Source organism: Meriones unguiculatus, chromosome 16, assembly GCF_030254825.1.
Source record: "Meriones unguiculatus strain TT.TT164.6M chromosome 16, Bangor_MerUng_6.1, whole genome shotgun sequence".
NCBI lineage: Eukaryota > Metazoa > Chordata > Mammalia > Rodentia > Muridae > Meriones > Meriones unguiculatus.
Window position 1 is genome coordinate 2,103,739 of NC_083363.1, and position 26,230 is coordinate 2,129,968.

General features: G+C 60.8%; 1 protein-coding gene across 3 annotated transcripts in view; it reads right to left on the minus strand.

The window, feature by feature from the left end:
• Tnxb (tenascin XB) overlaps positions 1–24,022 on the minus strand; it is a 60,241-nt gene extending 36,219 nt beyond the window's left edge. Inside the window, exons 1-9 of one of the 3 annotated variants that reach the window (XM_060369060.1) lie at positions 23,850–24,022; positions 13,634–14,023; positions 11,597–13,342; positions 11,198–11,313; positions 5,916–6,072; positions 5,566–5,829; positions 4,175–4,870; positions 2,514–2,882; positions 1,011–1,304 (exon numbers count right to left, since the gene is read on the minus strand). In XM_060369060.1, coding sequence (XP_060225043.1) covers positions 1,011–1,304; positions 2,514–2,882; positions 4,175–4,870; positions 5,566–5,829; positions 5,916–6,072; positions 11,198–11,313; positions 11,597–13,342; positions 13,634–14,015 — 4,024 coding nt within the window. In that variant the 5' untranslated portion in view covers positions 14,016–14,023; positions 23,850–24,022. The remainder of the gene's footprint in view (positions 1–1,010; positions 1,305–2,513; positions 2,883–4,174; positions 4,871–5,565; positions 5,830–5,915; positions 6,073–11,197; positions 11,314–11,596; positions 13,343–13,633; positions 14,024–23,849) is intronic. The other 2 variants (XM_060369061.1, XM_060369062.1) reach the window with 2 other exon arrangements.
• Between the last annotated feature and the right edge of the window lie 2,208 nt (positions 24,023–26,230).

Below are 26,230 nucleotides of genomic sequence, written 5' to 3' on the forward strand. Positions count from 1 at the left end.
AGAAGGAGCAGAGAAAGAGGGTCAGGGCAGAGGAAGCCGGGTGCGGCCTGCTCGCTGGGTGGGAGTGCTAAAACCCAGCCCGCGCTCTGCCCTGCCGGTGTACAGAAGGAGCGACGCCACGCACGCACGCAAGCACGCACGCACGCACGCACGCACGCGTTGCCCCGACGACTCCGGGGCACCGGAAAGAGGCTTCAAAAGGGGAGGAGGCCCCAGCCAGCCCTTCTCACATCTGTGCAGCCAGGGAAATCCCCCTGCGGTAGCCCCCATGCTTCCAAGTTAACTTCTAGCGCGTTTCTCCCGGGGCGTGCCAGCGTAGGGGAGAGTCCCACACTGGGCCCTCCTCTTTGGGGTGCCCACGCACCTGCCGCTCTGTCCTGGCTCTGACCACTTCCTGAGCCTACCTGTCTCCATCTCCCCTCTTCGTACTCTGTTCCCAGAGGATTCCAGAAACATCTGTGCCCCATAACCTCCAATCCAGCTCCGCCCTCCACCAGGCAGCTCCGGGTAACCTGCCCTCTGCGGGCGCTGGGCCGCTGGCCGCACGCTCTCTCCCAGCATCTAGGACCCCACCTTGCTCCTCTGCCTCTACTCCCCACCTGCTGCCGCCTGGGCCCCGGGGCTCTCCTCCCACACCCGGCCCCTCTGTCACCACCCCAGGCCATCATCGTGTCCCCCAGCTGCTGACTCGCTCCTCTAGGTGTCCCTGAGGTAGCAGACACTGTAAGGAGACCATCACTCTCAGAGGCCCTCCGAGGAGGTCGAGGCCACGCCACACGGCTGGCGGCACCCCAGCGCCCCACGCGTTCTGCCCTCCAGCCAAGTGAGTGTGGTGGGGTCTCTGGGAAACCATCCCCCTGCCTCACCCACGTCCTCACCTCTGCTGCCCTCCACTCCTTCCCCTTCAGGATCTGACGCGGGTCCTAGACTGCCTCCCCAGCCCCAAAGCTCTGGAGAACCTACTCCAGCATGGTGCAGAGTAAGGGAATGGGGCGCCTGCGGCCACTCACAGATCTTGGCTTCAGCTACCAGGGGGCCATGCCTCTTCTTGCCAAGGAGCCCGTACAGGACGAATTTGTACTTGCGCCCTGGTTCCAAGGACGTGACAGGTGCCGAGCGCTGCGGCCCCTCCACGGGCATCACCCGGGGCCCGTCCTTGTCCTTGTACTGGATCAGGAAGGAGTCGAACTCCCCCTCTGGGACCGTCCAGTGCAGGAGCAGGGAGTCGGGGGCCAAGCCCGTCACTGTCAGCTCCCCCAGGCGAGGCACGACGGGCGGATGCCCAGGCTGCTCCTCACTCCTGTCTGGGGTTTGGGGACAAAGGCAAAGCATGCTGGACCAACCGCTCCCCGCTCCCCTGACTCCCACCCCCTGCTCTCCCACCCACCCAGTCCTGGATGCCCCTCCGGGGAAGGAGCCTTTTCCTCTAAGTCTCTGTCCGCTCTTTATGCCCCACCCCCGTACCTGAGACCTCGAGGAGAGCTTCACAGCCCCCATGGCACTGCTTGAGAGTCTCCAGCCTTCCACTGCTGCTTCAGCGCAGCCTTCAGCCCCCACCCCAGAGTGGCTCTCCCCCTGCTACCATCTCCTAGTCCCGCAGAGAGAACCAAGGGCGCCGTTAAGGGTCAGCCATCCAGGCCTTGTCATTTCCCACCATCTCTGAAGTCACGATGGAACGGAACACCTACACACTCGCGCACACACACACACACACACCTCTACACAGGCACACACCCACAAACACACCCACACCTCTACACAGGCACATGCCTACACACACACACACACACACACACACCTCTGCACAGGCACATACCCACACACACACACCTCTGCACAGGCACATACCTACATACACACACCTCTACACAGGCACATACCTACACACACACACACACACACACACACACACCTGTACACAGGCACACACCCACACACACCTGTACACAGGCACATGCCTACACACACACACACCTCTGCACAGGCACACGCCTACACACACACACACACACACCTGTACACAGGTACACACACACACACACACACACACACCTGTACACAGGCACACACACACACACACACCTACCTGTGCACAGGCACACGCCTACACACACACACACCTCTGCACAGGCACACACCCACACACCCCAGAAGACTTTATTGCCAGTGCAGCCACGGGTGCTGTCCCCAGGCAGAAGTAGAGCTGAAGGCCCATGCGGTGACCAGAGCTCCGCCTGCGTGAGCTGCACAGCCCAGGGCAGAGCAGAGGGACAGCCAGGACAGAGGCACCCACGGAGCAGGGGCTGCAGCCTCCTGGGTCGCTCTCCCAGCTCCACCTTTCCTCCAACAGCGAGCTGTCCTTGTGATGGCCCCTCCCCTGGCTTCCCCTCTGAACTCTCAAATCTTTTCTCGTCTTCCAGTGGGTCAGGCCTTCCCTTCACCGACACCCCTGCCCTAGCCTAGAGTCCTTCCCTCCTCTCAGGACACTGCTCTGAACACGGTCCAAAATGTACCCATAATGCCTTGGTAGGTGATGGGAACAGAGGGCCTGCCCCCGGGGGTGATCCCTTGGAGAAACAGCGTGTAGGGGGCCCCGGGAGGGGGCGGGGGCACCAGAGCCTGGTGGACGTCTCCTGGCAGAAGCTCTTCGTGCGCCCACGGCCCCTCAGCCACCTGCATGCGCAGCTGGAAGTGGGCGAAGGTGTCGGGCTGGGCAGTCCAGGCCACACGGAGGCACCCTGCCTTGTCTCTGCCCAGCACCCTCAGCTCTCCCAGCGGGTGGTGCTCCAGGATCAGGATAGGAGCCTGGGCCCCTTGGGTCGTGGAGGGGCCCGAGGGAGGAGGCTCGTCAGTGGCCTGCAAGAGGCCAGAGGGTAAGGACCCTGGGAAGGGGCAGAGCAGGTAAGAAAAACAGGAGAGTCCGGTATGAGAGCAGGAACGGAGCCCCAGTCCCCAGGTGTCCCCCCGGCCTCTGGGGGCTACAAGGCTTCCCTCCCCTTCCCCGAGCTGCTCCCCATCCCTCTCTGAGACGGTCGACACTCCTTCCCATATTTGGCCAAGTCCTCCAAATTCCCCCGTGGAGCTTATTCTGGAGCAGCCCGGCCTGGCTAAGGGCAGGCAGTGACGGGTAAAGCCTGCCATCCCATCCCTGCCTACTGGAGGCCTCCACGACCCCAGGCTCCTAATGTCCGTGCCCCCCCCTCTGGTGCTGCTCCGCTCCCGCCTTCCGTTAGTGCTGCCGTGACAAGCCTGGAAGAAAGGGAGGGGCCGTGCTGTTAGGAAGAAAGGGGTGCAGGGCAGTAAGAGAAAAGGAGGGCGTGAGGGCGGGCGGGCGTCCAGTTCCGATGGCATCTGGGCCCTAAGGAGGAAGGACAGGCCCACCCCACCCTCCAGCCACAGCGCACCCTGTCCCTGGCCAGGCATCCGTCCTGTGGGAGAGACCAGCGGGAGGGCAGTCTGGAAAAGCAGTGGAGGAAGCAGTGGTCCCCCCCCCGGCCCCCATCCACATGCTGCCCGGCTTTCGAGGCCACCCTCAAACAGTTCCGCTGCATCCCTTCACGGCCAAAGCCAAATTGTGGGACATAACCGCAGACCGCGGGCTTCAGGCGCCCTGGCCGCAGTGAGTCAGCTCGGGGAGTCTCTGGTTTCAATCCCACCCCGTCGGAACCGCGGGGCCAAGCTCGGCAGGCGCCCGCGCGGCACCTCCCGAGCAGGTGCCCGAGCTGCGGTCCGCACAAAACCCCAAGCTTGCCGAGAGCATCGGGGGATGGTGGTGCCTTTGTGGTTTGAGGGCTTTCTCTTTTCCAATTTTAAAAGACAAAGAAAACCCAAGCGTAAGGCTGCGTTCCTATGAGCTTCGCAGACAGGAGTGTCCGCGGGTGCCGGACCTGCTTGGAAACAGCAGGCGTAGCCCGAGAGCTCGGGAACGCACGAGCCAGGGCTGTTTGGCTTTGCTTATCCTCAGGAGGATGCCAGGCCCCTGGGGTGAGGACACTGGAGAGCAGCCTCCTGTGGTGGCATCCTGCGGCCTGGCCCAGGTGGGCCGGGAGGTGGGCGGGCGGGGTGGGGGAGGAGGGGCCCTAAGCAGTGAGGCAGCGGAGGGAGGCGGCTGCAGTGCGGAAAGCGGGTGACGGTGGGCGGCGGGCGGTCAGGCCAGGGCCCCAGCCCACGCTACCTGTGGTGGTGATGAAGGCGTAGGACTTGGAAGTCTGCCCTGACCGCACCCCGTGGACCTCCACGTGGTAAGTGGTGCCTGGCGTGAGGTTGGGCAAGCGGACGGTGCGTTCGGAGCCATCCACGGACAGCTCCCCGCTGGGGCCCGTGGCCGGCGGCAGTGGCCGCCACCGCAGCACCACACGCTCGAACTGACCCCGGAGCCCGTCGAGGGACACAATCAGAGAGCCGTCGGCAGCACTGCCCAGCACCTCGGGCTTCGGGTGGCGCGCCGCAGTCTCCGGGTGCGCGCCGTCGGAAGCCTGGTCCGAGTCCCGTTTCCTGGTGCCCTGGGTGGGCCTAGCGGTGGGGTGGGGGCGACGGGGCTGGGAGGCGGGGGCCCCCGCCGTCTGGTGGCGCTTCAGGAACTCGTGGATGTGGCGCGCCACCGACGCGTAAGTCTGGTTGACGCGCAGCGGGTAGCCGTGGGCGCGCAGGTGACGCTCCAGGTCCTGCACCGTGCCCCGGAAGCGGCCCAGCTCAGCGGTCAGGTTCCCCCAGGGCCGTCGGGGAGGCTGGGGCAGGCTCGGCCGGGGCTGCCGCTCCTTCTCGCCCACCTCTGGGGGCCGCAAGGGCGGGAAGGGCCGCGGAGGGCGGGGGCGGGGGCTAGGGGGCGGGGCGGGGGGGCGCACCTCCGGGTAACCGTAGTGGCCTGGTGCTGCCGAGCGGAAAAAGGGGGAGGGGACAGCAGGTCAGTGTCGGGGTCCCCGCCGCACCGCTCCTCGACGCCTCGGCTCCTCCACCCCGCAACCTGTGACGCCCCAGCCCCACCTAGAAAGAGAAGTTAGTGTCCCCGAGCCCCACCCCTTCCTTTGCCCTCTGAGCCTGCCACTGTGGTGCCCTAGAAAAAAAAAAGCCAGCAGGCGGGGCGTGTATCTGAAGGAGAGAACAGGAAAGGGGGTGTCAACGTGAGCTACTCCGAGGAGGGCATCGCCTTGTCCCGGGAAAGGAAAGCAAAGCTCCATGTAGGCGGCTGTTAAGAAACCTTGAGGCTTGAGGGAAACCGTCCCAGACTCAACCTCACGCAGCCTGACCCACTCCCCCTCAGCCCCAGTCCCGCAACACCCGGCTGCCCGCTGCCTTTGTACCTAAGCTAGGACAAGGAGAAGGCCACCCTCCCCTGGGCGGACGGCAGCATCTTCTGTTTCCCTCCCGCAGGCCACCGCAAGCTTCCTCAGGACTCCAAGCACCTGGGCCGAGTCCCCAGTGCCCTTCGAACGCGGCGAGGCTGAGTGTGGCAGGCGCTCCGGGACTGCCACAGCCACCTGTGACCCTCCGGCCACCCTCCGGGAGAGGGCCCCCCGCCCCGGAAGCCCGGCTGTCCCCCACCCCCGAGGGCCAGCGCTGCCCTACCTGTGTTGGCCCTGACGGAGGCGGGGTAGCTGACTGCTCGGCCCCTCTCTGCGGTGACCGTCACCACGTACTCCACGCCCGGCATCAGGTCGGTCAGCTGAGTCCTGTCCGCCTCGGGGGGGACTTCCAGCCGCACCCTCTGGTTACCCGCACTGACATAGGACACGACGAATCTGTCCACCTCGGCCTGCGGGCGCAGCCAGCTGAGGTCCAGCGTGGTTGGGGTCACGGCTACCACCCGGAGGTCCTGAGGACCGTCGATCACTGGCGGGGTGAGGCAGAAGAGCTCAGTGATGAATCTGCTGGGGTGTAGCCCCCACCCCAAGCCGCTCCCCAGCCCCAGCTCTCACTGGTGGTGATGGTCTTTGAGGCAGGAGGACCCCAGCTGGTCCCTCGCAGGGCTCGGACAGTGACCTGGTAGTCCTGACCAGGCGCCAGGCCTCTCTGGTCATAGGCCGAGGCAGAGCTGGGCACCCGAGCCGTGAAGGGCGGACTCGACCCCTCGGGCTGCAAGAGAGATCCAGGTGCATCAGAGCCACCCTCTTCCTCGCTCCCAGCCTCTTTTTAACAACTCTAAGTGGTGGCCACACAGGACTGAGTGGGACACAAGCTGTGGGGCCTCTCTCTGGCCAGCGGCCCTTCTCTGCTCTGTGGAAAGGGTCCTAACAATCCTCCTTGGAAGACGAGGAAACTAGGCTCTGGAGGCCCTGTCTTGACTGGGCGCACAGCAGGAGAGCTGGGGAGGTGGCTTGCTGCACTTGCAGGGAGCTAAGTTCAGCTGCCAGCACCCACACAGGTCACCTCACAACCACCTGTGACTCCAGCTCCAAGGGACCCAGCACCCCTGGCCCCCTCAGGCACCTGCACCTGTGTCCACACATCCACACACAGACGCACAGCTGGACATAAAGAATTTTCTTAAGAAAGCCGGCGTGGTGGCACACACCTTTAATCCCAGCACCTGGGAGGCAGAGACAGGCGGATCTCTTGAGTTTGAGGCCAGCCTAGTCTACAAAGCCAGAGTTCTAGGACAGTCGGAGCTACACAGAAAAACACTTTCTTGAAAAACAACAAAACAAAAAAGAGAAGTAGAGGAGGAGGGGGAAGGAGGGGAAAGGAGGACGAGGAGCAAGGAGGAGGGGAAGAGGAGGAGAAAGAAGGGAAGAAGGGAAGGAGGAGAAGGAAGGGAAGAAGGGAGGAGGAGAAGGAAGGGAAGAAGGGAGGAGGAGAAGGAAGGGAAGAAGGGAAGGAGGAGAAAGAAGGGAAGGAGGGAAGGAGGAGAAAGAAGGGAAGGAGGAGAAAGAAGGGAAGGAGGGAAGGAGGAGGGGCAGAAAGCTGAGGCTGCTTTTGCAGAAGGGCAGCGTTGAGCTCCCAGCACCCTTGGGAGGTGGCCCACAGCCACCAACGGCCTCTAACTCTAGTGCCAGGGGGTCTGTCACCCCCCTCTGGCCTCGCTGGATACCTGGACACATAAGTGCAAGCACATTCGTCCACACACAGACAAAATAAATCCTTTGTTTTGCTTTTCGAGACAGCGTCTCACTGCATGTAGCCCTCCCTGGCTGTCCCGGAATTCACTCTGTAGACCAGGCTGGCCTCAGACTCACAGCGATCTGCCTCTGCCTTCCTAGTGTTGGGTTCAAAGGCCCCCGTGCCCAGTAATCAGTCCAAGAATATGAGCGTAGAGGCCTGAGTGCAGGCTGTGTGCCCAGGCTCCCGTCAAGGGCAAGCCCTGCTCATTGGCCAGAACTGCCCCCGACCCGGGAGCCCTCTGGTTGTCTCGGTGACCTAAGCTTGGTCTTTCAGAGCAGCCCTGTCCTCCTTCCTTCAGCGCTTAGCTGGCCCTTCCAGGGGGGCAGGGCTGCCTGTTGTGACTTGGGGGGTCCCCTTGGACACTTTTCTTGTCTCTTCGGCAGCCTTAGACACCCCTTAAAGCAAGGCCTCCCTGCTCAAAGCTCTAAGGGCTGCTTACGCCCGGCATCATGCTGCGTGTTGGAGAATCAAAAAATAAGATAGCATCCCTGTCCTCGGGCTGGCGTCCCTGTCCTTGGGCTGGGCATAACCTAGTAGGCAGATGTGGCCGGCCCCCCCCCCCCACTAAATGCCCAGGAGGGCACACGTGCTCTCCGGGTGTGCAGTTAAGTGGCGAGCTGCTGGCGAGGCGGGAGGACTGGGCGTCGGTGAGCGCTGTAACGCCGTCAGCTGTGTGGGCTGCCTGGCGAGGGCAGCGCTGAGGACGCTCTGTACTTTTGAGCTGTGCTGGCCATGGTAGGGACACCTCCGTTCAGCCAAACGGGCCTGGAAAATCTGAAAGGTGCCGTCCTCAACCAAGAGAGCGTAGTAAATACCAAAGCACAAAACCAGATGAGGGGCCACGTGGAGGTTCTAGGGCGAGCGTGAACTGAAGCTGTGTCACTGTCTCACAGACTCCCGTCCTGCTCTGAGAGGCCGTGGGGCGGCCTTCACCCAGCACGTGTGACAATCCTCACACCTCCCGGAAGCTGCCTGGCTGGCGTCACTCCCACTGTCCCCAGGGTCTAGCTTTTTCTCCACAGCAAGCCCATCCTTCCCACAACACCCTTGGCAGCAGACCCCTGAAAGTCCCCTGCTGCCCTCACCCGCACAGCCCAGCCCCACCGCGCTGGTCTGAGGGGTCTGAGGCAGGCTCTCTGGCCAGATGCTGGTGGCTGGCACTGCTCCCTGGCAAAGTCTGGCTCCCTCAACCATTGTTCTTGGCGTCTGTTTGCCTTGACTCAATATCAGCCTGACGGTCCCACAGGAAAGTCCAGCTTGGATGGTCCCCAGAAAGGATTGTTCTCATCTTACTTCTCACAGGAGACCCCCCAAAAAGTCTCCCGAGGCCTGGGTCTGTGTCCCAGCGCGCACTCCACACAGCCCACTTCCAGGCTCCAAGGAACACTCAGACAAGGAACACTCAACGGTCTCTGGGTGTTCAGGTCTCTCTCACATCTCGGAGAAGAGACGGGACAGTGCTGGGGCCTGAGGCCATGGCCATGGAGCAGAATTTGTTTGTTCCAAATGAGTTCCTGGCCTCCCTCACACCCCCACAGCTCTCGCTCAGACCCTAAGGTAGAGGAAGCATCTCATTAGACACAGCAGTTCAGCAAGCTCCCTGGGGAGGCTGGTACCCAGGGCCTAGGAACACTGAACCGCTTAGAGAGCCACAGAGTCACAGTGACAATCCTCACACAGAAGGGAAGGGTAGTCCTCTTCTAAGTTGTGAAGATGGAGCGTGTGCTTGGCTAGGAATAGCAGTCTGGCTCTGACAGAGGAGTGTTTCTTGGGAGGAATGGGGGAAGCAGGCAGGAACACGGGAGGGCAGACTTTGAGGAAGATGGCAGAGAGTGACAACGAACAGAAGAACGGGCAACAGGTCAACTGAAACGGCCAGAGCAAAAGGCTCAGCCACCACACAAGCTGATACAGCGGGCCGAGGGCTGAGCCTGGACCCTGTTGTCTGAGTGGGGAAGTTTACTGGACCTTCCTTCACAGGCAGTCCCGCAGAGGTGAAGGGGTCCCCTGCCCAGAGCAGAGGAGAAGCGTCCAGAGCAGAGGAGAAGCGCCCAGAGCAGGGGCCAGGCCTGGGCACAGAGCAGAGGAGAAGCGCCCAGAGCAGAGGAGAAGCACCCAGAGCAGGGGCCAGGCCTGGGCCCAGAGCAGCTCACACCACCCTGCTCAGAGCAAAGGCAAAGCAGAAGCCGCCGCCCCTCACTCCCCGGCAACACCCAGAGTCGGGCTGTGTGTGTTTGGAGCGGGAGACAGCACGGCCTGAGGCTCCTCTTATCTCAACTGTTTATTTTATTTCTCCTTCCCCTCCAGGTTCATAGGAAAATTCCTTCTAAAAGCCCCGCCCTTCAGGCTAGAGCTATGTAAATAATGTTCGCACAGGAAGAGCGAGAGAGGCTTCGTAAAATGTCAGCGTGCTCGTTTTACTGTCGAACAGCCAGCTACCACTTTTCTCTTCTCTAGTTGCCAAATTCTTGTCTCCCGGTTACATTATTTTTATATAAAAAATTTAAACAGGAGAAGGGGGGCTATCTTGGTTGGCCGCAAAGTGGGGGCGGGGGCTTGGGATACAGCTGGAGGCCTTCCTTTGGGGCCTGCCAAACACCCTGGCTCTTCCCTGGCTGTCCCAGTCTAGAGTTCCTGCCTGGACGGATGGACACACGTGTGGCCTTGCTCGCCGTTTGCGTGGTGGTGGGGGAAAAGCCAGAGGACCGAAGGTGGGGGAAGTGGACAGACCGGGAGTCCAGCCTGTGTACAGGCCAGGCCCCAAGGAGAGGGCGCGGGCTTCACCCTTATCCTTACTGTCCCCGCAAACCTCTTAAGAGCAAGCTAGAGGCCGAGAAAGAATGCTCTCACTGACACAAGAGCTGGGGAAAACAAGTTCACAGGCTCAGAATTATTACAGGGACTCAGACAGCTCGGTCTAAACCAACAAAGATAACACAGAACAGAGCTAAGGCAAAACCTATATATAGACTAAACGGGACAGGCTGCCCAGGCTGCCCCCCCCCCCCCCCGTCTTTCCTTCCTTTCTGCTGGTTTAGCTATAATTTCTTTCTCTTTTTTGGTTTTGTTTTATGGATGGTTGTTTGTTCGTTTGGGGGTTATTTTTTGAGACGGGGTTTCCCTGTGTAGCCCTGGCTGTTCTGGAACTCGCTCTGTAGACCGGGCTGGCCTCAAACTCAGAGATCCCCCTGCCTCTGCTTCCCGAGTGCTGGGATTAAAGGTGTGCTTATCTGTAATTTCTGAATGTTTGGCGTTGGGCCCCTGTGAGGTTTGCCGTGAAAAGATGAGCAAATGTGATCACAACCCTGGGCAGTTCGTGCAGGGGCAGGTTGGTGTGGGGGGCAGGTTGGTGTGTGCGGGGGCAGGTTGGGTTGGTGTGGGGGGCAGGTTGGTGTGGGGGGCAGGTTGGTGTGTGCGGGGGCAGGTTGGGTTGGTGTGGGGGGCAGGTTGGTGTGTGCGGGGGCAGGTTGGGTTGGTGTGGGGGGCAGGTTGGTGTGGGGGGGCAGGTTGGGTTGGTGGGGGGGGCAGGTTGGTGTGCGGGGGCAGGTTGGTGTGGGGGGCAGGTTGGTGTGGGGGGCAGGTTGGTGTGGGGGGCAGGTTGGGTTGGTGTGGGGGGCAGGTTGGTGTGGGGGGCAGGTTGGTGTGCGGCCGCTCTGAGAGTCAGGCCGTGGGGCTCCCTGTGGTGAGGAGGCGCATGTACAGGCGGGCGGGCGTGTAGGAAGGGAAGAATCTGAAAGCAAAGCCTTGGGGGTGAGAAGAAGAGACTGAGGTGACGGGCGGGCATCCGCGCACAGGGGCCAGGAGACCGCCATGAACCGGGATGCTGGTGCCCAGCCGTGGCAGATGGATGGGTGTGGAATGGGGCCCACTTGGGCTTAGCGACAAAAGTTGACAGCAATGGCCACGGAGCATCCAGAAGCAGAGACCCCGCCATTGCCATCCATGCCACAGTCATTGATGTGGCCGCTGTGCCAGGCTGTGCCAGGCTGGGGCAGACTCAGGGGCCAGCCGTCTGGAGTCTCATGAGGTTAGCCCTCCCCCCTTTCCTCCACCCCTCCCCCAGCGCCTCCCAGAGAGCCTCTCTCTTGCTGCCCCTCACCATGGGGAGAAACTGGATTTCGTAGGCGTCCACAGGACCGGGGGTCCGGGTCCACTCGGTGCGGACCGTGGTCTCCTCCAGGAGGTGCATCCTCATGTTCTGGACGGCTGGCACCTCTGCGGACGGGGTGGGGAAGGCTGGCTAGCCGGGGGCGCCCACACTTGGTTCCCACCGCGCAAATTGGGGGTGCCGCAAGAGGCCCAAAGAGGGCCTACGTGGCCACCAACTTCCCCCGCGTCCTTAACCAAAAACCCAGGGGCACCCCGCTCCCCAGGCCGAACTGCCCTGGCGTGGGGCGTGTGGTTCCACCACCGTCGGTGCCTGGGGTCCTCCTGACGCCGTCCTCCCTCCTCTGCGGGGACAGCGCCGCCCTCCGGAGCCCTTCTCCCGGCCGCTTACCTTCCCCGCAGTCGTCCCCCGCGTAGCCGTCCTGGCAGACGCATCTGCCCGCGACACACTCTCCCCTGCCGCGGCAGTCGCCCGGGCACACCTGGATGGCACAGTCCGGGCCTCGGAAGCCCTCGACACACACGCACTGGCCGGCGCGGCACAGCTCGCGCGGCCCGCAGCCCCCGGGGCAGGCGCTGGCGGGAGGCTCCTCCCGCCCGCAGTCCTCGCCGCCGTAGCCCGCGTGGCACACGCACGCTCCGTGCACACAGCGCCCGCGGCCGCGGCAGTCGGCGGGGCAGGCGCGGGTGGCACAGGCCGGCCCGGTGTAGCCGGGGTCGCACGCGCAGCGGCCGTCCACGCAGCGGCCCCGCCCGTGGCAGTCGGCCGGGCAGGCGCGCGCGCCGCAGTCCTCGCCCGTGTAGCCCGCGTGGCACACGCACACGCCGTCCTGGCACGCGCCGTGCAGGCTGCAGTCGCGCGGGCACCGCCTCAGGCCGCAGTCCTCGCCCGCGTAGCCTTCGTCACACGCGCACACGCCGTCCAGGCAGCGCCCGCGGCCGCGGCAGTCCCCGGGGCAGCGGCGGCTCCCGCAGTCCTCGCCCGCGTAGCCCGCGTGGCACACGCACACGCCGTCCTCGCAGCGCCCGCGCCCGCGGCAGTCCCCGGGGCAGCGGCGGCTCCCGCAGTCCTCGCCGGCGAAGGCCGGGTCGCACACGCAGCGGCCGTCCACGCAGCGGCCGCGCCCGCGGCAGTCCCCGGGGCAGGCGCGCGCGCCGCAGTCCCGGCCCGTGTACCCGGGCCAGCACACGCAGCGCCCGTTCTCGCAGCGGCCGCGCTGGCTGCAGTCCCCGGGGCAGGCGCGCACGCCGCAGTCCTCGCCCGCGTAGCCCGCCTGGCACACGCACACGCCGTCCTCGCAGCGCCCGCGGCCCCGGCAGTCCCGGGGGCAGCTCCGCGCGCCGCAGTCCGCCCCGGTGTACCCGGGCCAGCACACGCAGCGCCCGTCCTCGCAGCGGCCGCGCTGGCTGCAGTCCCCGGGGCAGGCGCGCACGCCGCAGTCCTCCCCGGAGTAGCCGGGGTCACAGATGCACTCCCCGTCCTCGCAGCGCCCGCGGCCCCGGCAGTCCCGGGGGCAGCTCCGCGTGCTGCACGCCTCGCCCGAGTAGCCGGGCCAGCACACGCAGCGGCCGTCCACGCAGCGCCCTCCGTCGCCGCAGTCCCGAGGGCAGCTGCGCGCCCCGCAGTCCTCCCCGCTGTAGCCCGGGTCGCACTCGCAGCGGCCGTCCACGCAGCGGCCCCTCCGGCTGCAGTCCCGGGGGCAGGAGCGCTGGCTGCAGTCCTCCCCGGAGTAGCCGGGGTCGCACTCGCAGCGGCCGTCCACGCAGCGGCCCCTCCGGCTGCAGTCCCGGGGGCAGGAGCGCTGGCTGCAGTCGGGGCCCGAGAAGCCGGCGCGGCACACGCAGGCGCCCTGCACGCAGCGCCCGCGCCCCTGGCAGTCCCCGGGGCAGGAGGGCCAGGCGCAGCTCGGGCCGCTGTAGCCGGGGAAGCACACGCAGCGGCCCCGGACGCAGCGGCCCTGGTCGTTGCAGTCGTCAGGACAGGGCCTGGAGGCGGAGGGCGGGGTCGAGGTGGGCGTCTTCGCGTCCGTGGGGTCCGAGCAGGTGGGGCCTCCCCAGCCGGGCTCGCAGGAGCAGGCGCAGCGGCTCAGGTCAAAGACCCCATGGCGGCTGCAGAGGCTGCGCACGTCCGTCTGGCCTGGCGCAGGGAGGAGACCCAGCCGTGTTGGTGCCCTGTGGCCAGCCTCGCTTCCCAAGGTCATTTTAGCCGCTGGCACGCGCCCTCTCGGGATCTTAGGGAGCGTTTGGGTTGGGTCTAGCCAATCCCCACTCTCCAAGTTGCAGCCATCGCCCCCCAGGACGAGGAAGTGGCACGTTTTCTCACTTTCATGGAGACCCTTTCTGTCGCTCTAGGCAGCGCTCCCATCCTGATCCTCCTCCCCTGTCCTCGGTGCCCCCCGCCCCACCCCCGCCCCAATCAGCCACTCACCTGTGCCAGCCTGGGCAGCTGAGGGACAGCACCCTCCTCCTGAGCAGTGCTCCTTGAGCCCTTTGACCAGCTCCTCCAGGATCTCCAGCCGGACCTTCAGGGCCTGCACCTCCGAAGCAGGCACGGGAGGCTCAGAGCCCGGGGGGCAGCCGCAGCCGGCTGACGGGGGCAGGTTAATGCGGTGAGTGAACACCACTTGCTTCTCTCCTCCTTCCACAGTGTGCTCGTACAGCTGAGAAGAAGGGCCCCCGGGCTGCGGAGGGGGCCGCGGGGCCGGCAGCGTCCCATTGGAGCGAGCAGAGAAAGGGCCTGCTCCGGCCGAGCCGAGCAACACCAGGAGAGTCAGAACAGACGTGCTCGGGGCGCACTGGGCAGCCATCATTCAGGAGGCTGCAGGGAGAGAGGGCAAGGGCACGAACTCAGCACCTCCTAGTGACAAACACAGCTCACACAGATGACAATCCAGTCCTAAAGGGAGCCTGTGGGGCAGATGTGCTTCCTGTGTCACATCCGGAAGTCATTTGCTCACCCCTTCCCTTAACCTGCGGCTGGCATTAGCTACTTTGTGGTTCTTCTTTCCTCTTCCCTGCCAACCCCTTAACGCTAGAAGGGAGGGGGGGACGAGAGAGCCCCGAGTACCAACCCCTTAACACTAGAAGGGGGGAACGAGAGAGCCCCGAGTAAACTCAAGGGTTGGATAAGGGGCTGCATTGTCATTAGACTACTTCCTACTGGCTAGGGGCTGCGAGAGCCTGGGGGCAATTTTGATCTTGCTGTCAGAATATCTAGTTTATTCTTCCTTGCCGCGACTACTTAACAAACTACCAGCAGCAGCAGCGACAACAGCAACAGCAGCAGCAGCAGCAGCAGCAGCAGCAGCAGCAGCAGCAGCACCAGCACCAGCAGCAGCAGCAGCAGCAGCAGCAGCAGCAGCAGCAGCACCAGCACCAGCAGCACCAGCAGCAGCAGCAGCACCAGCAGCAGCAGCAGCAGCACCAGACCAGCACCAGCACCAGCAGCACCAGCACCAGCACCAGCACCAGCACCAGCAGCAACAGCAGCAGCAGCACCAGCAGCAGCACCAGCAGCAGCAGCAGCACCAGCACCAGCACCAGCAGCAGCACCAGCACCAGCACCAGCAGCAGCACCAGCACCAGCACCAGCAGCAGCAGCAGCAGCAGCACCAGCACCAGCAGCAGCACCACCAGCACCAGCAGCACCAGCAGCACCAGCAGCACCAGCACCAGCACCAGCAGCAGCAGCAGCAGCAGCAGCAGCAGCACCAGCAGCCCTCCCCTGGCACTTAGTGTTCCATGAGAGCACCTCATTTGCCCCAGCCCTGTTATATGCATGGACTTAGCATGAAAACTTGTTGGATAAAAGTGTCGTCCAACACATCTGTGCCAAGGGAGTCTGGAAGATAAGTACAGAGGCCGAGGACGTGCCCAGACACCTGGACCAGCTCCGCAATGCCCAGCGTGACAGGCTCCTTCTTCCTCCTGCTCCTCCTCTTCCTCCTCCTCTTCTTTCTCCTCCCCCTTTTCTTTTATTCATTTATTTATTTATTTATTTCTGAGACAAGGTTTCTCCATGTAGTCCTGGCTGTCCTGGGCTCAATTTGCAGACCAGGCTGGCCTCGAACTCACAGAGATCCACCTGCCTCTGCCTCCCGAGCGCTGGGACTAAAGGAGTGTGCCAGCACTGCCTGGCTCCCCCTCACTTTTTAATGCTTTACTCTCCGCTAAATCCTTCCCATCAGCCTTTTAGAAAAATAACATCATTTCTTTGTTTGTTTGCTTATTTACTTTGGGGAACATACGACAACATGCCTGTTGGGGTCAAGGAACAACTTTCATGTATGGGTCCTCTCCCTAGGACTTAACTGGTCCTCAGGCTGAGCAGTCGGAACTTACCCACCAGCCTTTTTTATTCATTTTATTTTCAAGACAGGGTTTCTGTGTGTAATGGTCCTGGCTGTCCTAGAACTCACTTTGTAGATCAAGCTGGCCTTGAACTGACAGAGAGCCTCCACCATAGTGCGGGGACTAAAGGTGGGCGCCACCACACCTCGCTGGCCTTTTAATTGTCTGTATTCTTCTCTCACACATTCCATCCCATCCACAGCCTCCCCCCTCCGCTCTTCCCCTCTCCGCCAGATCCACCTCTCCATTTCCCTTCAGAAAAGAGCAGGGATAGCAACCAGACCCAGCACAGTAAGCCACCGTGAGACTAGGTGCAAACCCCGGGAGGGAGGAGAAAGAGGGTCCCCAGAGCGCCGCCTTTTAATTATTTTAACGAGCTCAAAGGGCGCCCATTAAAGACCGCGCTGTCCCTCAGAACTGTCAAATATGGAGACTTACGGAAGCTCAGGGACAGGGGAGTAGAGCAGGACTCAGACAATGGCCCGAGCGGAGGTGGTCAGCTGGTTAGTAACTGAGGTGCTGTGTAAGTTCCAAAGAGAAAGGCCGGGGCTGGATGGTGGCAGGGCCTAGAAGCATTTACTACTCTGTGGGGGACCCTGGTTCAGGTCCCTGCACCCCCTGTGCCTCACTACCCTCTGTAAGTCCAGTTCCAGGGGATCGGACGCCCTCTTCTGACCCCAGCAGCCACTGCATAAAAGTGGCAGACAGAACCCCAGGACGCCTCGGTTGTCCCCAGGCGGCGGCTGCCCCCCTACCCCCCGCTGCCGCTGGTTCGTCCTGCTGCAGCCTTTGCTGCTGGGCTTGCTATTGCTGGTTGGCACTCGGCTGGACGTCTGGATGTCCTGACTACGAAGGCTGGGCTCGCCCCGGGGACCCGCTGGCCCTAATCCTCAGCACGCCGCAGCTAGATCTGTGCTGCCCTTTCCCGCTTCTTTCTCTCCTGCCCGGCGCTGCAGTGTTGGAGGGGATTGGGGTGGATAAGGGTTGGGAGGGAGGTAGAGATATAAGAACCCAATAAAACAGCAAAACCACACCAACAGACCACGGTCCTAAATAGACAAGGTCAAGCAGTGAGTCCCGTAGCAACACAGAAGAAAACACCGGGACAGGTCTTTGTGATGGACCTGGCCGTGGGAGAGGGGGCCCAGCAGACCCTGCTAGCAGCGACAGCTTCTCTCCCCGACTCACTTCCTCCACACGGAGGACCGAACACACTGGGCTCTACCATGGAGTTGGCCGTCTAGCTCAAGAATTGAAAACATCTGGTCCTCAAGTGACGTCAGGAAGAGACTGAGACACTCCACAGAGTGGGAGAAAATGTGTTAGGTAAACATGACAGTGAGAGCAAGTGAGAGAGACAGAGAACGCCCAGGAGAGAGGCTGGGGCGATGGGTCTACTGGTAAAGTGTGAGCGTTAGAGCCCGGTTTCACCCTCACCACCGGGAAAGCCAGGCCTATGTGCGTGCTGGGAAGCCCGGAGCCGGAGGCAGGGCAGCGAGTGTGGCCAGCGGGCCAGCTCCAGGGCCAGGAACCCGCCTCAAAGAACGAGGTGGAGAGAAACAGAAACTCGAGTAAGCGTGCGCACGCATGAACACAGACATAAAACCTAAAGTAAAAAACGGGCTGGAAAAAAAGCTCAGAAGCTGGTGCATGCCTGTAATCCCAGCACTCAGGAGGCAGAGGCAAGCAGACCTCTGTGAGTTCAAGGCCAGCCTGGTCTACAAGGTGAGTCCAGGACAGCCAGGGCTACACAGAGAAACCCTGCCTCAAAAAAACAAAAGATAGCTCAGCGGTTGAGAACATGTGCCGAATGCCCTCTTCTGGACTGTAGACAACTACATTCATCTCACACACACACACACACACACACACACACACACACACACACACATACCTAAAAACAACCTAAATCTAAAAGTTTAAATTAAGCAACAAACAAACCTGGGTCCTCTGCAGGAGCAACAATCGTTCCTAACCACTGAGGGTTCTGTTTGTCTGTTTGATGACAGATCCCACTATGTAGTCTAGGCTGATCTTAAGCTTCTGATCCTTCTGCTCAGCCTCCCACGTTTAGGGGTGAGGGGTGCACACGGCTGGCTGTGCACAAGGCAGATTCACACTGACTGGATAAATGATGGCAGAGACAGAATTTTTTAAGACGCACCAAAAAAAGCTTCCTCTTTTCTACAGGCAGCATGAATGATGGTCACACGTGAGCGAGCAGAGGAGAACAGACACAGAACGGCGAGGTTCCAGACCGTGTTATTTATGCACGCGCTCAGGCGGGCTACTCTGAGCTCTTAGGAAGTGAAACAGGATTACGGTTATGGATAGGACCGGGTGGAAGGAGACCCGGGGGATTTCCAGGATGTCCTGTGCCCTGATCTGGGTGGGGCTGAAGAGATGTGTGTGCAGTCCGGTGAGGACTTGATACCTCACTGTGATGACAGGCAAACCCTTGCCCGAAGACACACCCCTCCAGCCCCCACACTTCCTATTTCCTTACTAGCCTCCACACACTCCAAATGGCTTCCCCGCCCCCCTCAATATGACCGAAGAACCCCTGTGGTCTCCCACAAAATATAAGGGGGATGTGCCTTCCCCTACTAGCCTCTCTCAGATCAGTGAGTTGGCCACCTCGTCCATGTTTTGAAGCATGTGTTGTCCAATATGGCGGCCACCTCTCCTGCCACTGTGTGGGTGTGGGTGCTGGCGAGTGAACTCAGACCATCAGGCTTGGCAGTAAGCGCCTTTACCCACTGAGCAATCCCACCACTGGCCTTTTTAACCTGCTTCACACTGCTTTCCGTGACGCCTGGACATCAGTGGCTGGAGCCACTGAGGGTCTGCACTGTATCCAGCACCTGTCGCAGGTTCCCTGGAAGGACCACTGCGGGCACAGGTTACCCACCTAACTGCCAGCCCGGTGACTATAATGTCCGGACTGCCTGCCCACATGTGAGACCAGCCCGGCTGCCCCCAGGTTCTCGTCTTTAACACAGCCCAGATCTTAGCGGAGGCTTCTTTCTGCAGTAGAGATGAGCACAGAGGCCCACACCTGGTCAGCAAGCACGGAATAAGAGGGTGTGGCGTGCTCGGGCCTGGGGGGACTTCTACGTCACACTTCTTCCCAGGGCTAGAGGGAGAAAATCATAGCGGAGGAGGCAGAGCAGTGGTAAGGGCCAGCAGCCGCATCTTCAGACACGACAGCACCCACGGCACACGTGCGCTCCTGGCGCCTTCGGGCGAGACCTGCACAGAATCAAGCCAGTCGGCAGGCCAGCAGGAGGCAGGCCGGGGCTCACAGAGTGGCTCAGTGGGCGTCTCGGGATGTCCCTGTTCCGCAGCTAGCACCGAGTCACTGTGGTCCAGACTCTCTCAGAGCAGCGGTCATCATCTCCATCCTCTCCCAGCAGACCCCGCCTGCTCATCTCCCGCTAACCCCACCCGCTTCGGCGCTAAGGCTGTCGGCGGCAGCCCTTAATTTTCTTAACTGTTTTTAAACATTTTAGGGCATGTGTGTATATGCTTGGGTGTCATGGCGCATGTGGGAGGCTCTCTCTCCTTCCAGTGCGTGGGTGCTGGGGATTGAACTCAGATCATCAGGCCTGGCAGCACCTTTACCCAAAGCCATCTCACCATCCACCCCTCATGAGGGATTAAATACTTCATTACTTCATCAAATACCAAAGTAGCTAAACACTCCATTACATACTTCCCTCCCCACGCTCCTCGCTAGACCCAGCCTCTGAATGCGCAGTCCTCTCTGTGCCGCGATCTTGCTCTTCCCCGCCTCCTTCCAGTCTCAAGCCCACACCACCCAAGGAAGTCTTCTTGACCAGGCTGGGGCCCCTCGTGATACCTGATCTACTCTTACAGTTGCCGCTTGTACTAGTGCTGACGCTTTCGGATCTTGTGTGAAGAGGGTGGGGCTGCTGCTTTCGTGTCTCGGTCACCTGGTTAAGCATCAGGGTGACAGAAGAGGCTACCGTTTCTCTTCTTGTTCTTATTGGCTGCCCCGCCCCTGTGCCCAGCACACCCAGTGTGCTCAGTCTACACTTCTTGGCCATAGTAAGGATTGTAAGGACCAGTCTAAGCCCAGGACTGGCACTGAGGCTAGAGTCAAGACCAGGACCAAGGTCAGGGCTAGGACCATGGACAGAGTCTGGGCTAGGAGCCTAGCAGAAACAGTAGCTGGGCCACAGGAGTCAATGAACAGGTGGGAGCACGCTGGAAGGACCAGGTGCTACAGCATTTGGGGAAACAGGGAAACCATATACGATGTGATAAAGCCGGACCTGTGCAGAGCTGCTGAGACCATCGTGACTCCCAGGACTAAAACAACACAGCACAGCTGGGCACAACAGCCCCAGCGGGGACCTACCAAGGCCGCTTATACCTGCTGACCCCTTTAACTGACTGTGGCTTATTTGCACTGTGGAATACAAAGCCGTAAGGATGGACTACAGTTCATGTGCTGTTATGGATAACACTATTTCTTAATAAGAGCCAGACAGAGAAGAAATGTGTGGGTAGTCGATTAAAGAAGGTTTGAGCAGCTATGGTAGTGCACACCTATGATCCCAGAACTCAGGATGCAGAAGCGGGTGGATCTCTGTGAGTTGGGGGCGAGCCTGGTCTACCTAGTGAGTTCTAGGCCAGCCAGGGCTACATAGTGAGATTTTATATAGAATTTTAAAAGAAGGAAAAATAATTAAGAGATGTTAATTTGAGGATAGAGGATAATAAACTTGCAGTTTTGAGCTGGGGTGTGGTGTTCTTGGGAGGGGGCGGCCAGCAGAAGCATTGATGGGTGATTTCTGGGGCGCTAAGGATGTCTTCTTTTGTGCTGGGCTTGGAGGTTACAGCTGTGATCTCAGGACTTGGGAGGCAGGGGCAGGAGTTCAAAGCCAGTCCGGGCTTTGTCAGAGCCAAGGGCTGGGGATGGTAACTGAGATGGGGTAAGCACAGCCAAGGATAATGATAAATAGACGAACACCAATGAAAAACAAAAACCGAGGAAAGGAGCAAGGACGGAGCTCAGCGGGAGGACACAGCCTGGCTTCAGCTATCAGGTGGGATGCTCAGAAGCAGGGAGGGAGGAAATTACCATTTTTTATATTTTTATTAAGTCTGTTGGTCTCTTGTGTGGGCATGCCACATTGAAGGTTCGGTGGTTGAGGATGACTTTGGGGCGCCAGCGCTCTCCTTTTACTGTGTGGGTTCCAGGAACTGACCTCAGGTCCTCAGGCCTGGCAGCAGGAGCCTTTACCCGTGGAGCCACCTTGCTGGCCGTTAAAGACGTCTACTTTCATACCTATCTATATTTTTATTGGTGTTTATTGTGCCAAGATCACCAGCCCAGGGCCTTGTGTATGCTAAGCAAATGTTCCATGCCAGTGCTATAACCCAAGGCACTTTTAGTGGGAAAAAAAAATTGACATGATGGGGTTTAGACTCAGGGGTTCCTTGTTTCTTCCTCTGTGTGTGCTTGTGGAATTCACAGAGACAACTGGAGAGACAGTTTGAGAAGCAAAGTCCGAGGCAGGAGAAAGGACCTGGTGAAGAGGGAGTAGGTTGAGGCAGGGTGGGTAGTTGGGGTAAAAGTTGAGCCATGCTGACAGGTGCCCCGATTGCCTAGAACAGAGAGACCGAGAGAGCAGGAGGGCAGAGAGAGAGACCTCTGGGAATGTCAGCTGGTCAGAAGGGAGGGGCGGCATCTCCCCTCTCCCCAGATCCCTCTGGGTCAAAGAGAAAGGTGTTTCAGGCCACCAGACGCTGTGCCTGACTGGCGATCAAGAGACAGAAGGAGGCTCTCAGTGGTGGGCTGCCTGCCTAGCACACAGGAGGCTGTGTTTGATCCCCAGAATCACAGAAAGCAGGTGTGGTGGCGCATATCTGTCATCCCAGCACCCAGGAGGAAGCAACAGAAGGATCAGCAGGCCGAGGCCAGTCTCAGCTACATCGCAAACTGAAGAGTAGCCAGGGCTGCGTACGTAAGACCCTGCCTTAAGGACTGAAATAAAACAGACAGGAGAGCCTGGGGACAGCCGGTTCCCATGTGAGGTCCTGCCCCAGGCAGGAGGGCAATGCCCTTTTCTGAGGGTGGGAGGGGGCTCTGGCCTACCCCACCTGTCACTGTGCTTTAAGTACCTGAAAATCACCCTCGCAGCAACTGTGGGTGCGGGCACACACAGGCACGTGGCACATGCAAATACCCCCCTGTCTTTGTCCACGAACACAGGTGTGAGCGCACCTGTACATGAGAATCTACACAGCAACATGAAAAAGGCGGCATTTTTGCAGATGCCTGAGCCGATCTGGCACACCATCCCCCTCTCGGCTGCCCTGTGCCTGGTCACTGGGGGGCATGTGAGAAAGCAGCTTGCAGTGGCACAGAGGGCAGCCGAGAACTGAGCTGCAGTGTGGACAGCACAAGGGGCTGTCTCCAGGTTGGGGGGGCACTTCCTGCTCACTCCACACCCCTGGGCTGCTAGCCCAGCGACCGGATCCTGTTTCTTTCTCCTGTAGGTGACAGGACTCTGCAGCAGGAAAAAATGAAACCCCACTGGCTTCTCCAGAAAAGCTGTTGAGGTTGGTCTAGAAGGGAGGTGTGGCCCTCACAGACCATGCCCCTAAGCCTCTTTCCCAGGCCCTTCCCCGTCCCTGCTCCTGTCACCATCACCCCCTGACCGCCCTCCCCCATTTCCCCTCCTAACGCTTGGAAAATGTTGGCCCTTCTCTTGGCCCTGGGCAGAGAACCGGGAGTTTCTGTGTCTCCCTCTACGCTTCTCTGGAGTGTGTTGGGGGGCCGGCCACACCCTCTCGGCACCCTCCCACACTTGGACTGGCAGGGTGGGGGCATCTTCCCAAACTGTGACTCAGCACCTTGGTATTCAGTGTGTGGCCAACTTTGACGCTTTACTCACTGGGGACCTTTGGTCCTTCTGGGTGGGAAAGGGGCGGACGTCCATGGGGGGTGTTCCAGAGACAGGGGTCTGGTTCTATCCCAGTGTCACCCTTAGCTCCTCCTGCCGTCCCCACTCCCAACCACGGGTGGCGATGAGAGGAGGCAGTGGGACTCTGGGCCCGAGAAAATGGGCTGAGACAAGTTGAAAAGGGGGCGCCAGTGAGAAGGAACTGGGCAATCCAGGTGCCTCTTGCTTTGGGGAAAAAGCAGATGGGCCATGGGAATAGAAAAATGAAGAGAAGGGATTTCCGGACCCTTAGTGGAAAACGTCAGGAGGAGAGTGAGAGACAGGAAGATGGGAGACAGTCTTGCACCAGTGGCCGGGGCTTGAGCGGAAAAAAGTTTGACTAATGGAGGTGCTGGGTCTCCAGGGGTTGGAAGCGGCCAGGGAGGGGCTGAGATCCGGGAAGCAGGGGCGGGGCTGCGGCAGCTGCTGTTTCCTTCTTGCTTCCCAGTAGTTGCCCTCAGTTCCACTTCCAGTGGTTTCTAAGCCGTTAAATTCTTTCCAGGCGAGATAAGAGGCCCCGCCCGCCCCACCCGGGGCCCATCACGTGTTTTGGGGAGTGGGTGGGAAGGTTCAGGCGCACAGAAGCAGGGAGCCTGGAAGGGGACCGAATAAAGACACAGCCCTGTGCCCTGTGGGGACATCACTCAGCCTCTGCAGGCCCGCTGAACCGTGAGTCATGGGTGCAGAGCTCGCCAAGAACAAGTTATGGGATCGTCTCTGCAAGCTCTGAGCCCTTCCCAGGGCTCACTCTGTCCCGTTTCAGCACCTCCGAAAGCCCTGTGCCTCCCCAGGCCTCATTCTCAGCCCCTGCAACTCTGCACAGTTAACTGAAGAACCTCATTGGAACGAGAGAAGCCGCCTCCCCCGCCCCATCCCGGTGCCAGGTCCAGTGGCTCCAGCCCTAGCGCTGGAGAGCCACGGTGCTTCCCTCCTGATGGACAGCTCATGCCAGCCTCGGCTCCTTGCAGCTCCCACGCCTCCTGCCCAGCAGCTTTTGCCCACCTGACTCCTGGGGTCCCACACTCCCCAGACCCCCCCAGGTACCGGCATCCCCTCCAAACCCTGGTGCATGCAAAACACACCACGTGCTGCCCTGGTCTCCTGGACACACCTCCTGTGTCCGCTCACACTTTCTCTGACCTGAGCAGACAGTCCCGGTCCTGGAAGGCAGCCTACCACACTTCAGCTGCGGAGGCTTCAGAGGGGAGACCCTCTGCTCCTCACTCCTCCTCCAGTCCTCCCAGAGATCCTCACTCCTCCTCCGGTCCTCCCAGAGCTCCTCACTCCTCCTCCGGTCCTCCCAGAGCTCTTACCTACCTGGAGAGTGTCGCTGGCTTGCAGGGGCTGCCACACCTCTGAAGCTGCTCAGTCCCAAGCCCAGTAAAGGCAGTGTCCCGGGCACGGTAGGCACCCTGGCAGCCCTGGCTCTGAGGGACCCTTCACTGGTCCCTTGCAGCCAGAGGCTCTCAGAGTCCCTACTAGGACTGTTGATCTCACAGCAGCGACAGAAAAGCAGGGAGCAAGCAGGGGGAGGAGAAGGGGAGGGCCAGCATGAGGTCAGGGAGGGGAGCGGAGATAGGGCAGGTCTTCCCAACCCTCCCGCCCCTCCCACCAGCCCCTCCCTGTCCAGAGCCCCCCCATCTCAACCCCTCTGTCCCTTACTTTATGGCCCCCCCACGTCCTTTGCCTATTTCAATTTTAGCCTCCTCCCTGCCCTCGGTTCTGAGCAACCTGGCGTTCTCCCATTCTCTTCCCCACCTTTAGCCTCTTCTCTTTAACCCATTTTCTCCCCTCTGCCAGCACCAAGTCCAGTTTCCACCCCTCCTCTCCTTTCCACCAAGCTCCTCTCCGCTCCTTCCTCACTGCTGTTGCTGCAACTTAGATCTTACCCCTTTTGTTGCTCAGCACCCCCTTTCTTCATCCCTAAACTCCCCCTTGGCTGTGCTGTGCAGGGAGCAGAGGTGGAGACGAGAGACAGCCACACACACCCAAGCGTAAACCTCTCTAATGCCAGAAGGTTCCTGGGGCTCCTCACTGCACCCCGATCTCACTGTACCTCGTCCTTGCTGCACCCGTCCTCACTGTGCCCCGTCCTCCCTGCACCCCGGCCTCCCTGCACCCCTGTCTCACTGCACCCAGATCTCGCTGCGCCCTGTCCTCCCTGCACCCCAATCTTGCTGCACCCTGTCCTTGCACCCCGTCCTCGCTGTACCCCGGCCTCCCTGCACCCCTGTCTCACTGCACCCCGGCCTCCCTGCACCCCGGCCTCCCTGTACCCCGGCCTCCCTGTACCCCGGCCTCCCTGCACCCCGGCCTCCCTGCACCCCGGCCTCGCCTGTTCGCTGCAGCCCATCAGCTCTTCTTCCTCGGCCCTCTCCCTGAGCGGCAGTTCACTGTCCACTCTGCCCAGCCCTCTGATTCTCAGCTCGGATCTCTGCCCCGCTTTGCTCTCCCAACTCAGCAAATTCCTAGAGGAATAGTGAGCGAGACTTGGGCACAGGCTGGGCAAAGGCTTGGCTTGGAGGCCAGGCCATGCCACTTGGGAAAGTAGTAGGAAGATAACAAGGAAAGCCAGAAGGTCGGGAGGTTGTTACGGGGCAGCAAGTGCCGTGGTGACTGGCCTGGTGATGTCCCCCAACAAGGCACTGACAGGACTGCCACAGAGGACGCTCTGAGGGGAGGCCACTTGGCCCGCTCAGGTTCCATCCCGAGGACACTACTCCACCGTGACTTTATCCTTAAGGTGCACGTGCCTTAGCCGGTCAGGCAATGGTGAAGGTGCCAGACGCTGGCTGTGGCACATCTGCATCTCATTCCACTTTCCCGGACACAGGTATCCCTGAGAGGAAGAGGGCTGGCAGGCAGGGCATGTGATGGTGGCCTCGGCCACAGCCCCGCGTGGCCTAGCGCAGCAGCCCACATGGCAGTCCTCACGGGTGCACCCGTGTGTCTGTGTCTGGGCGTGTGGCTGTTTTTTTCCTGGCTTTGATGGGGAAGATGAAGTCAGCCTTGGGATAGAGCTGGGCTTAGCTTCCTTCCTGTGCCTTGGCCAGGGTCCCCCCAGAGCCATGAGTAGGTGACAGCTCCTCTGGGTCCCCCAGGAAGGTGGGAGGCAGCAGATGAAGAGACGAGGGGTGGAACAGGTGGCAGGCTCTCGCTAGCCCTGGCTTTCGGAGCACTCTCAGAGTCTTCCCTCCGTCCTGTTCCACTGCCTTATTATTCAGGGAGTAGGGGCACACAGCTGGCCACGTAAGTGGCCAGGAGACTCAAGTTGAATCTAGAGTCAGAATGATGGCTTGGGGCTGGATGCTGGGGTCTCCACACAGGAACGCAGGGCTTCTGAGCTTGCAAGGTACCTGGGGAGGGGACTGGACGCTGATACAGCTGCGGGTGTGACATCCTGATTGTCAGGACCCCAGGCTCCTGGGAAATCGTGCCCATTCCATATCTTCAGGAAAGCAGCAAGCCCTGCCTAGTTTCACTGTCAGGAATGAAGGTCAGCTGAACCACAGGGACTGGGGGAGGGAGCAGGAAAGCCAAGAGCTCACAGCTGGAGCGGCTCCAATGAGGTGGACAAGGGCAAGGGGCAGGGCAGGAGGCCACAGGGCTGTCTAGAACCATGTGTGTGCTGCCTGGTCCCAGGGTCCTTAGTCTAGGGGTCTTTGGCTCTGAGCCCCATATCCTTGAATGACCCTTCA